At 40.2% G+C, this 14,726-nt stretch overlaps 1 protein-coding gene across 1 annotated transcript in view; it reads left to right on the top strand.

The window, feature by feature from the left end:
- Grid2 (glutamate ionotropic receptor delta type subunit 2) overlaps positions 1-14,174 on the top strand; it is a 1,432,020-nt gene extending 1,417,846 nt beyond the window's left edge. Inside the window, exon 16 of the mRNA XM_028880745.2 lies at positions 11,661-14,174. Coding sequence (XP_028736578.1) covers positions 11,661-11,819 — 159 coding nt within the window. The 3' untranslated portion in view covers positions 11,820-14,174. The remainder of the gene's footprint in view (positions 1-11,660) is intronic.
- The last annotated feature ends 552 nt before the right edge of the window (positions 14,175-14,726 follow it).

Here is a 14,726-nt window from a genome sequence, read left to right on the forward strand (position 1 = left end):
TATACTTTAATGACAAATTCCCAATATGTGAAAAGTTTCAAGAGACAGAAAATGTAATAGTACACATTTTGCTAAAGGGCACACACCTACAATTTAAACTCAAGCTTGGAGCTGACTTAAACTAGACCAGTATACTCATCGTGATAGAACAGCCCATGTTTGCTTTAGTGCTCAGTAAATAAAAAATCCTTTTACTAGGAGTCCCGTATTGTTTCATTGACATCTGTATTATCAAGTAAGTAGAGGCTGATTATTTTATAAATATAATTAACCTTGATATGGAAATTATGTGATTAACTCAGGAATAAGCACATGACTCCTCAGTTAAGAGTTGCAATTAGAGGTAAGCAAATGCAGTTGACCAGCATAAGGCATTGTGGAATTCGGCTGATACCAGAAATACCTGAGAGAGTGCACCTGACAGAGAACCTAAGCCTCCTCTACTCAAGGTCTCCCAGAGCTGGAGCAAGACGTCAATTAACTGCATTTGGTTCTCGAGCCCAGAATTCACCTCCAAGTTCACAAGGTTGTCGGAATGCTTGTGTGGCAGGTGCCTGTCTATCTGCTGACCTGCATTCCTGCAGTTCCTACCTGAGTGGCCATTTCCACGGGACCTCCCGGGCTTCTGAAAGGGCCAAGACCCCTTGAGGAGCTCCCAATCAGGTCAGGCCCACTCATATACTCTGATGTAAACTTTTAAAAATTAAAATACCTCACTTTTTTTAATTTAATTTACCTACATTTATTCAGTGTAGGTGTGTGTGCATATGTGCGTGCATGCATGTGTGTGTGTGCGTGCGTGGTGCGTGCGTGTGTGTGTGTGTGTGTGTGTGTGTGTGTGTGTGTGTGTGTGTTTGTGTATTAGCTGTTTCTAGAACTCAGCATTGTACATGGGAGAGCTGGAGAGACAGAGGCCAGAGAGAAACTGGGAGCATCTGGAAGGAAAAGTAAGAAACACTTTCTTGAAAAACAAATAAAACAAAATGGGGAAGTTATTGGTCTGGGCCGATCGCACTTGGTGAAAGGGGACAGAGGGAAGGCCACAGGTTTCCACAGGGATGATCTGGGGACCCTAGGCTTTCCAAATGATCTTATTTCCTCAAAATGACCAGAGGCAGCAAAACCATTAAAACTGAAAGCAACAGCATCTCAGCTTGGGACAGTGAACAGATCACTGAGGTGCTAGTGTGGGTTCCATGCAGAGATACCTCCTACATCAATGGCTGTGTGTAAAAACTCAGCACCTTGGCACAAATTCAGTGGGTCAGCACATGTGTGGGAAGTGAAAGCAACCTACAGTAATAACTAAGAGTGGGTTTCACATACATGTCTCAGTCCACATTGGAAACAGTCAAGAACAACATAATATGGAGCACGTGTGCACCCACTGAGTGCTAGTGCACCCACTGTGTGCCATCACCACAGTCTGCCTTCAAGAACCCCCCTCCTGGCGGAATAGCTCTGGTATAAATTACAGACAGCATAGATATCTGTTCCTTAGATATGTTTCAAAGCTCTTCTACAGCTTAGAGATTTCAGTCTTTTGATATCCATTCAGTTGTCACTTCCTAGAGCGGCGATTCTCAACCTGTGGGTCAGACCCCTTCCGAGGTTGAAGGACCCATTTACTGGGGCTGCCTAAGACCATCGGAAAACACAGAGGTTTGCATGACGATTCATAACAGTAGCAAAATTACAGCGATGAAGTAGCAATGACAATGGTTTTATGGTTGGGGGGGTCAGCACACCATGAAGAGCTGTATGAAAGGGTCACAGCATCAGGAAGGCTGAGGACCACTGATGTAGACTGAGACGAAGACCTGCATTCATCCACACAGCCAACATGCGCTGCACGCTGTTACTGTGGAAGTCCGCTACACCGGAAACATCAGTGACACGGCGTCCTCTGGTTACGTCCCAAGGGTCGGAAGAGGCGAGAAAGACAATGAAATGGAGAAAGGAAACATGCAGCGGCTGCCTCACTGGGAAGCAGGAGGCCAAACTCGGTGTGTCCTGTCCATGAAAAGGAGGTGCCCTTGAGCGCACACACCGGTTTGAAGATCAGCCCTCCCTCTCTCACAGGTCTCCTCATCTCTACTTTACTAGATCTGTGAAGGCCTGCCTCGTGGTGGTGGCCTGCCTCGTGGTGGTGGCCTGCCTCGTGGTGGTGGTATGACGGTGAAGGGGTTTGTAAGTGTCCGCCGTGCATACGACATCGCAGTGTGGTGATCAACACAGGACAGCGTTGGGACTGCTCTTACAGCTCTGTGCTGATTATTCCAGTCACCAACCCCCAAGACCATCTCCTTCATTATAGAAGAAAGATTGGAAATAGTTGGTCCCCGGAGTCCCGAAAAGGAGGTCATGACCTCAAGAGTCACACAGCCCACTGTTTTCTTTTTCTGGGCCTCAGGGAGTAATGATAAAAACAAGGAATTGAAAATACTAAATTGAGTAAATAGCGCTAAAGAATAAACAGAAACGAAGTTCTGGAAGACAGTAACTAAGATTTCAAATAATTCAATTACTGCATAACTCTAACCCCTAAAATCTACATGTTTATTTGATAAAACTTAATCAGTAACGAGACCATTCTGTATTAGCTAGTGGTATGTCTTATCTCAAGTGTATCCTCCGACTCCTTTTGTAATTAAATGTTTTATATAAAACATAATTAAAATATTAAATTCAAGAATCTTATTTCTAATTCAATTGTCATTTTGTTGTTGTTGTTTCAAGACAGGGTTTCTCTGTGCAGCTTTGGAGCCTGTCCTGGAACTCACACTGTAGACCAGGCTGACCTCAAACTCACAGAGATCCGCCTGCCTCTGTCTCCTAAGTGCTGAGACTAAAGGCGTGCACCAACACCACCCAGCCCAATTGTCATTTATTAAGAGAAAAATATCTGAATATATTGTCGGGTGTCTTTTTTTCCTAAGCAGTTCCTATTGGCAAAGCTATAGCTGTAATACGTTGCTGTTGTTAGACAAATTGTCACTGTGTAGTTCTGGCTGGCCTAGAATTCACAGATACACAGACCAGGCTGGCTTTGAACTCATAGATATCCATCTGCTTCTGCCTCCCATTAAAGGGGTGTGCCACCATACCCTGTGAAGGCTGTAATAATTTTTAGTGGAACAACAAGGAAATCTAGTTTTAGCTATTGGTGAACGAAAGTGAAACACCTCTAGACCTGAAATGCATCAGTCCATTTCAAAAGCCTGACTTGACTTTTCCATATTTTTAAAAATAGGAACGCTCCGTCTGTGATAAGAGTATAGACCAGGTGTTGTTCTTATAAATGCCAACTCACTCTGAAATCTTATAGGTCAAATACAGCAGCTCTGCAGGAAAGGGATACAGGAAACAACTACCCATAGCAAGATGAGTTTCTACTCCAAATACACAATCTACTTTGGATCAGTGTGGTGCAGAGAACAGCAATCCTCCCTGCCCCAGGAGGCCCCGACAGACACTGCTGAGTCACAAGCCAGCCTTTCACTCCTGTGACAAGCCAGGATGGGCAGCCTGATCTGACTCAGGATGGGCAGTGTGAGCTGACTCGTACAGCCACAGCCACCCTGAACACTGAAGCACTGGAGTGTCTAACGTGAGCCTGTGCATCGGACCGAATTTAAGCTCCAACACTTGGGGAGCATCTAATTTCAGAAATGTTGTGTGATCTTGAGGAAAGAAACAGCATGCATTCATGACTCCACAGGGACAAGAGTGCGTCAGTGGCCCTCTTCTCTGTGCCTGTGCCCTTAAGAACTTTTCAGGTGACAATGAGTTTCAGGAGTCCCACTAGCGCCAGAGGTTCTTTATGCTGTAAAGGATGCTCAGCCTAGGATGGATCCGCCAGTGGTGACTCAGTAGCACACTGAAGACAACAGGATACTCTGTAGTCAATAAGGGAGTGTGCAGTCATTTTGGGGTGTGTGTGTGTGTGTGTGTGTGTGTGTGTGTGTGTGTGTGTGTGTGAATTTGCTACAAGAATTATTCCATATTTTTTCTAAAGACACATATTCTGCCAGTATTTGAAAAATTGGATTGTCTTCACTTTTTTATCTATATATACATACACACACTCATAGATAGATAGATAGATAGATAGGTAGATAGATAGATAGATAGATAGATAGATAGATAGATAGATAGATAGATAGATAGAGATATAGAGATAGATGTATATATAAATCAGTGTTGAAAAAATATAATGATCTTCTGGTTGGTTGATTTATCACCTAAGCATGAAATAAGTTGAGAATGTGGAACTAATGTAGCATTGCCACTAAAATTATTTCTCTAGATCTTTCCAGCAATGTCACAAGCACAGACATACCACTAGTGTGCAGTGGGTTTAAAAACCTGAATCCCAAACGGTGGGAAGTAAATATTTGCTAATAAATTTGCATTTTTTCAGAGATCAACTTTCCAGCAATGACAGCTTTTTCAGTAATGCTGGCAGTGAGTTCACACGAGAGTGAGCTCAGTGTCGAGGCAAAATTAAACAAAGTGTCTGTCATACAGGATGGTTTTCCAAGTCAGTCAACTTAAAAAATCACCAAATTTCTATCGAGCTTGCTTTTCTAATTATTTTGTTTGTTTGTTTGTTTTTAATAAAAAAAAAACCTTTCTTTTAAATGCCTGGGAAAAGTTAAAGTTCACTGTTATTTAAATTTTAGTTTTCCTTGGAAGTTTTAGGCTGGATACATTTTTTTTGTGTGTATAAACTTAAATTGCACTATTTTCCCTTATGTTCTGCTTTGTTTTGTTCCTTTGATTTTCAGTTCCAAGTTCTAATTCAGTGACATAGTCCTGAAAGATTTGTCACATAAAAACCTATGTGAGTAAACACAGACGTTTTCAGTAGAACGTAACAGCTTGACTGAATGTTTTTAACTCCCGCGGTAGACGCGCTGCTCTTGGATGTGAAATGATTAACGCCTGCTGCTCTCTAGTCTCTCTGTGAAAGATTGAGGTGATGATGTAGATGGTGTCCCTAACAGTAGCTCTGCAATACTTACACCTCATCCTGCTCACCTTTGTCCACAAGCAGATTGTTAAAGCACTGCACACTCTTACACGATTTGGGAGGAAAACAACCGAGAGAAGTAGGTGACCCAGGACCCACACATCTTGACACCACGGTTCTCACACATATTGACAGTGCAGCAGCAGTAGAGCAGAAATAAATTCACTTAGAATAGCAGGATAAATTCAGTTCAAGTAATGAGTATATTATCCATACAGACACATCTCATGTTAGATTACTACCTGGTCAACCAGGTCAAACACTCAACAAATCTGTGCTTTGCACTTATATAGCGGAGCTTTTGTCCCTTTAAAAACCACAGTTGTGGAATACACTGAGCCTTGCTGTTTTAGGAGAGAGAGAAAAGGTTCTGCTTTGGGCTGCAGGGCTGGCTATTGTACAGTAGCCTCTCAGAGCTGTGTGCTGATGTTTCCGATTCCTGGCAAGTACTCTTTGCTGCAGGGCGTGCCCTGCAGCACATCAAAAGAACCAAGTTCTACAAAAGAAAAAAGAAACTCAAGTAGGCTTGAACATACAAAGACAGGGAGAAAGAGATGAGAAAGGGGCCAGGCAGAGTGTTGAATACAAAATGAGTTCAACCAACCCCAGGAGCTCATCACTTACATTTATCTTATTCTGGGAGAGGGGCGTCAAAACCAGTCCTGACATAAACCACCCACTGCCATTGACTTTGACTCAATGTGTGAGTGCCTGTGTGTCTGTATTTATGTGTGTGTGTAAAAAAGAGAGAGAGAGAGACAACTGTACACTTAACAACAACAACAAAACATCTCATGAGAGTGATCACTAGTACCTCACAAGAGTTAAGAAGAAAATTGCTAACAGAACAGAGTCCCAAGTGAATGAGTTTAGTGTTAACATCTGAATCTTGTAATTGTGCATTGCTTTAACCTCTTTGCTACATCATTTAAACTCCACTCCTGCACTTACCAAGCCTGTGAGATTCACAGCTTATGCTTACAATGTTGTATATGTGCTTAATATATTTCAAGAAAAAAAAAATGGTTACTTCTCTGCAAAAAAAAAAAAAGTTATATTTTATAGGGTACATACAAAACATGAGTATTTCTGTACTGCAAATGGCCTCGAAACTAAAGAGACAAGGGCAATACTTCTTTATGCTAATTTCAGTTTGGGGAGGAAGCCCCCCAGTTCTGACAGGGTGGACACTTTAAAATCACATCATGACAGTCAGTCTCCTGTGCACATTTCACTCTCCCCTTAGGATGACAGTCCCGAATGTCAGAACACATTTTCCAGAGACAGAAAGCACAAGGCCAAGCCTGGCTCTGTTGCAATTCTGCAATGAAATTAATGGCTTTTAAACTGTGCTTTGGAGGTAAGTCAACAGTGAACAGAAAGAGATGAACTTGCAGAGAGAAACCACAAAAGAAGCACATTCAGGACGGCAGCGCAATTGTTCTGCCATGAACGACGGTTGTAATCAGTATGTTAGTGTGTTCAAATTCTGTCCAATGTCCAAAAAATTATAGGCTGATACCCCCAATGAACAACTTAAAGAGTGTATATAATGTGTGTGTGTGATAGTCCATCATATTTGTTTCGGGTTTTGTTTACCTTTACTGTGTTTTGCTACCTTATTATGATTGAATTACTTCTGTTTTTACTTATTATCTCTCCACTAGAGGCATACCTACATAGTAATAATATTATCCTTGCATATTGCTTTTGTTTATCAGAATTAGACATTCAAACTAAACTTTTCGTATTAAAAGATGACACACACGGAGGTGAGTGTGTCAGGTTTCTGAGTGACCAGTGCCCAGCACTGTCCAACAGGCTTCCTTACCAAGTGCTTCATTCCACCAGCAGGCTCCAATGAGAGTGAAAATCAAAGTCCTGTTGAGATGGAGCTCATCATTGAAGCCTTAAATAATTACCATAGTCTTTGGAAGCTTGTTCTCTGGGGTTTTCTCCTTCAGTTTTCTTAAACATGAAATAATTAATAATTGCAGATACCTTAGAGTCCAGGGCTCATCACATGAAAGACTGATGCTGTAGCAAATCAATAACATAAAAATAAAATTTTGCCATGTCATTAACGTTTTTAAAAGCCTGTCCTGAGATAAAGAGCAACCAAGGTGACAAGAACTGATTCTATGAGGAGCTATAGGCTGACAGTCGGGTCCACTTGTTTCCCTCTTCAAAACTAGTCCTTATCAAAAATACACTGTGAAAACTCACTGTATAATATTATGTGGTTGCAATTGTTTTATATACTTTTTTCTGATTAACATTTTAAATACCACAAAGTGTAAAACAACATTGTAATTAAAAAAAAAAAACTAAATGGAAAAAAACAATAGAAGACTTTCCCAAAGGATACACACAAAAACAACATTAAAAGTCCAGCAATGAGCACTCTACCCCATGAGTTGCCTGTATTATTTCTGGCTATACAGGAATCACATCTTCACTGAGTTAGGACAAAGAAGAAAAGCAAATACCAGCCTTTGTATGACCCCCAAATCAGAGGCATATGGAGGCTTTGGAAGTGTTTGGAACCCTAAGCTACTCTGCTTTACTCTGCTTTATCATTAGTCCCCTGAGCAGCATTATGCTCTCAGCTTGCAGAAACATGCCTTCATGCATCCAGGCCTTGGCTTGGGTGTGCTTGTAGCAGGCATTTCCATCTTCCTGTGGTTTCTGTCTTCACAGAGGCAGGATGACCTTCACATGACTACAATGGCTATGTGCCAAGTGATGTATTATTAGCCCATTTGCAAAGCTAATCATTTCCTAAGTCAAACTTGAAGCTTAGTTTGGCATGCTCATCTTTCCCAAAGACACAAAAGCCTTACTATCCCCCAAACAATCTCATCTCATAATGTTTCTATCGCTCAAAAAGCAATTAGCTGTGTATTAACCAGTGCTAAGATTAAAGCCTCTGGAGGTGAGTAGGACTGGCTGCCACCCTGACTCCCACTTCACAGTGGTGTGGTCTTGGGGTAATTTTATGAGCCACTACCATTTTCTCATCACTGAAATGAGAATGATAACCATAATCATCTCCTGGACTGTGGTGAATAAACAAGATTCAATACTAAGGCAAGTGCTGTGTGAAACCATGAATAAACACTCCATAGACTGTAGCTATTGTCATTAAAGCCATTTTCAACTCATGCTTCTCCAGCCATATCCAGATACCAATTCACTTAGCATCTGTATTCTGTGTCCTTCTGTCATAGCACCTTGTATCTGGTTTGAGGCCCTCATTGCTTCACAATGAGATTGCTTAAACAATATCAAATGATCCCTGATTCATCTTTATTTTACCACAAACTACATATTGAAACCATTTTGATGTTTTTCATAACTAGAACTTCAACATTTCTGTTCATTTCCATTAAAAATCTTCAGTGAAGTGCTGGAAAGAGGGCTCAGCAGTTAACAGTGCATATGCATACACAATTTTCTGCCTTGTAATTTTTTTCATCAATATTTACATGGCCAGAAAAGACTTACCAGGATCTACCATGCATCAGATATTGTAGATGTAAACATATTAATTTCCAAGCATATAAAAGTAAGCAAAACACTATCTCTGCCATCCCAGTCACAGATAATAGTCAAGCAGCTCATGATAAAAAAAAAAAAAAAAAAAAAAAAAAAAAAAAAAAAAAAAAAAAAAAACCTGGGTAAGGAGAACTCTAGTAGAACTATCCTTCTGTAACACTCTGATCTTATATATAAAGGCCTCAAGATATGTGATAAATATATTTGGCATTTTACAATATGCCAAAGTATTGTCTTCACGCTACTTCCAGTTTCTAGGAGCTTAAAGGCCCAACAAGTTTTGTGTAATCTTCCTTAATTAAGAGATACACTCAACCTTTCAAAACTCTAAAAAAAAAAAAAAAAAAAAAAAAAAAAAAAAAAAAAAAAAAAAAAGCACATAATCTCCTTGATTTTCTCTTCTGTTATTCCAATATTTTATCTTCCTTTATGCAATAACTGCATCCATTAATGTGAACTATTTACCCCAATACTTAGAAGGAATCAGCAAATATTGAATTAAGCATCTTAATGCTTAATGGTATGTTATGTATGATAGAACTATCTCCCTAATTAAGTTATACGCCTATTAAGGTCAAAATTTATGCCTTTTACACATTTCCTATTTTCCAAAATATTTAGCTTAATTTGTTTACAATGTGTAAATAAATAAATAATTTATTAACCTGTTCCATTTTATAGAGAAAATGCATTAAAAAATAAAACAAGCAGTTCCCGTTAGTTGCTACTCCAGAATTTCCAAACTATATTCAGTGTAGCACCACTCTACAGGCTGTCAAGAAGACATGCTCTAAGACTTAGCTCAGGTCTGGGGCACTAGCTCAGTGGTAAAGCTCTGGCCCAGCATGCATGAGGCCGAAGTTCTACTTCCAGAACCACAAAGGAAAACAATAGTCTCATGTCACAAACACAGTTCAACAAGATTACTTAAGATCAGTATTGCCCAAACCTACTTATTGACAAGATCTAATATCTCTTTGTTTTATTTTGATTTTTCAAAGGGCGTGCTCAGGAACTTTCTGGTTAATTCTGAGGTCTTCAGAGACTTTAGGGATGGTTTCCACACTGAGCTCAATCAAATAATTTACACTGCTAAAAAAAAAAAAAAACCCTGGATATTTAATTCAATTAACTGGTAAGTGCTACCTTTGCACTAACACAATCAAAAGCACTTCCTCTTTTCTAAACTGTGTAAGATGAGCAAAAGTTTTACTAACCATGAGACTTGGACACAAGCTCTCCTGACAAAGATGCAGAAGTCAGGAGGAAACTGACACCTCCTGAGGTTGGCTCAAGTCAAGATATGTGATTTGTGCCCATGTCCAAGATTCCTGCTATGACTTTAAAACTTTATGATTATGATATTTAATGGCTGGCATGTAAGACATGTGTCTTGGGCTTCAAGAAACAAGGAAGTCACTAAATTATAAGCAGAAACATAGTGAATAATGAATACTGACTAGAAACTTAGTGAATCATTTGGGTAAAAATTACATCTATCCTCAGAAACAGGGGACCTCCACATGGTCATTACTGATAACACTAAGACATATGTTACCAAGACATATAAATGGAATAATTAATGTGGATCACTAAGAAGATCAAGTTGAATGCACAAGTATTTCATGATCCTATTAGTCACTTCAAGATAAATATAGCCCTTGAACCAAATGCAATTAAATTACAACTAAAGTCCAAAACTTAATAATCATACCCAAAATATCAGCTGAACCACAGAAAATAACTCTTTGAATTTTTAAAATTCCTTCAAAACATCATTCCATAAATTAAGTGGAATTCATTTCATATTTGTTCCCAAATGCCTCTTTATCAGAAAGAAAGAGTCAAAGGAATCTATAAAAAGGATTGCAGTTATTTATGGAGATAACTCTCTTCATGCTTTATAGTTATGCCTCTTTCTAATCTTTACAAATAGAAAAATGTATAAAGCAACTTTGTGTCCTATTGTTTTTTATTTAAAGGTAAGCAATAAAAACTCTTTAGGAAAAATAAATTCTTATTAGCTTGGTTATGTAAACAACTGTTTCACCCTAGTACCTCCCAAATAAGATTTAGAAGTAGTTCACAGGTAGTGCATTTAAAACAGTACATATAAAACTTGGGCTGGAGAGATGGCTCAGAGGTTAAGAATACTGCCTGTTCTTCCAGAGGTCCTGAGTTCAATTCCCAGCACCCATATGGTGGCTCATAACCATCTGTAATGAGATCTGGCTCCTTCCTCTGGCCTGCAGGGATACATGCAAACAGAACACTGTATACACAATAAATAAAATCTTTAAAAAAAAAAAAAAGAAAAAGAAAAAAATACTTGAGTTACAGGTGTTATTGTAACATGAAATATTTTATATTTCCTATGGTTTGACTTCTTTTCTTGTAATATTTTTTGTTTCGTGCTAATTATAATTTTTTATATCTCCTAATCATCCAATTTATCATGTAGATTGTGATTAATAGCAAAATAGAAATTCTGTCATTTAGGCTTAATGATATAAATGTGTAATATAGTTTCTAACTACTAATGTTTACTTATATCAATACACAATATGCTATGAAGAAGTCAGCTAATGCAAGATCTAAAACTAATCACTAACAGTTAATCTATGAAATTCAATATCTGAGTACTCAGGCACTGAGATATCATGTCTGACTGGGCTTCAGGACCAGCACTGGTGAAGCATATTATTTACTCTCCATGTATGACAGTGCTGTTTTTTTGTTTTGTTTTGTTTTGTTTTTTCTGGTGATGGCACCCCAAACCTTCTGTTACCCCAAAGCTATGCTAATCTCAACTTGGCCAAACTCCAGAGTCCTCCCTGAAACAGGTTATATAGCAGGAGCAACTGATATGCTCCGCTTCCTGGTGACTGCCTGGGGTCCAAGAAACCCATGAAGCCAGAATTGAGAAGTTTGGTAGGGCTGGCTTCATGTGCCTCCTTCTTCTCAGTGGACATTCAAAGCAGAGCCTTACAAAGTGTGGCAAGACATTCAAAGCTATTCCTTTTCCAACCTCAACCTTGATATGACCCTCTGCTTTGTTTCCTCACAGGCTCCAGCCCTGCCAAATGAAAGCGAAATGTCTGAAAGAAGCCATGCTTGGCCATTAAGGCCATGTTTGAAACTTGGCAGTAATACCTGGAAAAACCAGGCATCCAGCCATGACCTGCACCAGTCTTCACAACTAGGAAGGCCTCTTGATGACCCATAACCTCTACCAGCCCCGGAGCTACTGAGCCCTTACCCAACTCTTGATTTCAGGACTCATTGGGTCCTGAGTACCACAAACTGGTGAGCTGATACACTGTCTCCTAAATTTAAAGTTCTTCTTCCATTCAAGAAGTTGTCTTCACCAGGCTGTAACACCTGCTATACTTCCCCTGTCGAAGAGTAGCAAATGACTGCTGCTTTCGGCCACAGGTCCTGAGTCTAGCCTGGGCCAGCCCATTAGCCTGGCAACGATGATCCTTGTTCATCGTGGACTGTCTGTGGACTGCTTGCCAATGTGTCTGGTCAAGAGCATTCACACTGAAGTCCAAGTCTGAATCACAACAGTGTTGTCCTCTTGTCCCCAGTTTCCACCTGGTCAAGATTCCCCTGGGTCCTCAGGCTTGTGACAGCCAGGATACAGGGAGATGTGAAGGACCAAGGAGAATGTGCCTTGGCAAACTTAACCAGAGAAAAATAGAACCCTCTTCCAACTCTCACTGAATCAGTTTTGACTATGATTAATCATATTTTGTCATAGAGTCCTCTCCATATTACTAAAATAATACCCTATTCATATTTACGAAAGGTCTAATTTTCTCCATGCTAAAAGACATTGCCTTTACTCAGAGACCAAAACGCAGACGTTTTCGATGGATTCTTGGCTAATGGAGAACCTCTAACTTGAACCATAAAAAGTGGATCTTTTTCATTGTAAACAAGGGTCACTTGGATGCTGTTCTCTACCTTAAGGTTGTAGTGCTAGCATGTTTCATCCTTCCACCAAGACAACTGAGTTTCCCCCAGTTACACAACTCCACGCAAACAACCTCTTCCCAACAAAATTTGGAAGCAGTTTATGAAACATACAAAGACCTTACAAGCTTAACTTTTGAAAGGATCTAGCACTGCTTTGAATTCTGGGAATAAAACGAGTAATTCATGTTCTTGCCCTGAGAAGTTTACAATCCAATGAGGAGGTGGGATAAGTTAACCTACTGTGTGCTGTAGCAGTACACTGACAGCCATGAGAATTACACCTCTGCTCTTGACCCCAGGGAGCCCAGGATGACTCCTCGACGATCTTCTAATATTCAGAGTTGAAAGCTAGCTTAGATCTTCTAATATTCAGAGTTGAAAGCCAGCTTGCAGGCATCCCGTTCCTTCGGAGCCCCTGCAGGTAGTGATCCAGAAGCCACTAGTCACCGAAGTGTTAGTTCTAAGCCACCTGACTTGGAAACAAGTTTTATGTCAATTTACAGAGCACTTTTTCCAATCTGCAATCAAACTGGAAACTCTTACAGGTAAAAAGCAGACTGAAAGGTCAGAAGACATGGTAGCAAGTTTGGGTCCTTCTATTTACTATGACTAAGGGCAAATCACTTAGACTCTGTGGTCTTTGGTGTCGATCTTTGAAGACTAAAAATAAAAGTCTTATCTACTGTTCCTACCTCACAAGATTGTTGTGAGAAGCGAGACTGTAAAAGCAGCTTGTTAGCTGTCAGTTCTTAATCACCATAGGTTCCCCATCCTTACTACCAAATACAATACCAGCATTTGTCACAAGGACATACGCTTACCCAGCCTTTACCCTGCACCATGGAATGGTACAAAGAAGATCAAGGTTCAAGGTCATCACTTCCTGGATACCTGGCTTTCACATGGAAATGCTAATACTTTCCAGAATGACAAAGGTAAAGTTTAAGGAGCAAAGCCAGGACCCTACTGCCACAGAGACACTCCACCATTAACACATGGCTACAATGAACCTGCCAGCCTCCTTCACAGAAGGCTACCCCTAAGGCTTATGGCAGAGAATTTATCCTTGGTTCCAGGAAAGCAGCCACACTGTGGTAGTTCTTGGTACCACCTTGGCTACCACTGCCTGAGGAATCACCAACCTCTCTAATGAAGCACAGGCCTCCCCAAATAAAGTGATGGATTATTCAAAAGGGACATTCGCCCAGATAAATAAAGTACATGCTGTTCACGACTGCCTGATCTATTACAACTGGACTAGCAGGGGAAATTTCTAGATATGAATTAAAGCAAGAATGTGATGACATGTTTCTTCTTATATCATTTTTATCCCTCACATCAATTTAGCTTTTAGCATTATGATTCTTACGTGTCTATTCTCTAACTATCCAACAGACTGAAGGTAAAATTTGTTCCTGGTAACAATTCTTAAATATCCCATTTACACACACACACACACACACACACACACACACACACACACAAGCACACACAGAGGCAAAGGCACATGTACATTCCCAAACATAGGCACATGAACATACACACAAACAGGCACAAGCACCTGTGCATGCACGCATACACAAGTGCACATATATAAACACATAGGCACAGACATATATGCACAAAGGGCAAAGGCACATGTATGTACATATGTCTGTCCACCCAGGCACATACACACACATCACATCACATCATTAAGCTGAGGAGCAGGAAAGAACGCCACCATTTTCTTGTCTCTATGCATGGCCAAGCCTGATTGGATTTTCCTGCTGGTGATTTAACATGGACTCTGGGTTAGCTGATCTGATTTAAGTTCAGTATTACCAAAGGTGTCCTAATGTACCCCAGGATAAAACCCTGACTCCAGCCAGGTGGTGGTGGCACACGCCTTTGATCCCAACACTTGTGAAGCAGAAGCAGGCAGATCTCTGTGAGTTCGAGGCCAGCCTGGACTATAGAGTGAGATCCAGGAAAGGTGCCAAAGCTATACAGAGAAACCCTGTCTCAAAAAACAACAAACAAACAAACAAACAAACAAAAACCCTGACTCCATTTTAGCCTTATGTAGTTTAAGTGGAAGTCGCAGTCTGATGGAGCACTGATACCAACAATCCTTTATCAAAGGGAGAGCTTTCCCCTAAAAATCCATGAG

This window comes from Peromyscus leucopus, chromosome 3 (assembly GCF_004664715.2).
Source record: "Peromyscus leucopus breed LL Stock chromosome 3, UCI_PerLeu_2.1, whole genome shotgun sequence".
NCBI lineage: Eukaryota > Metazoa > Chordata > Mammalia > Rodentia > Cricetidae > Peromyscus > Peromyscus leucopus.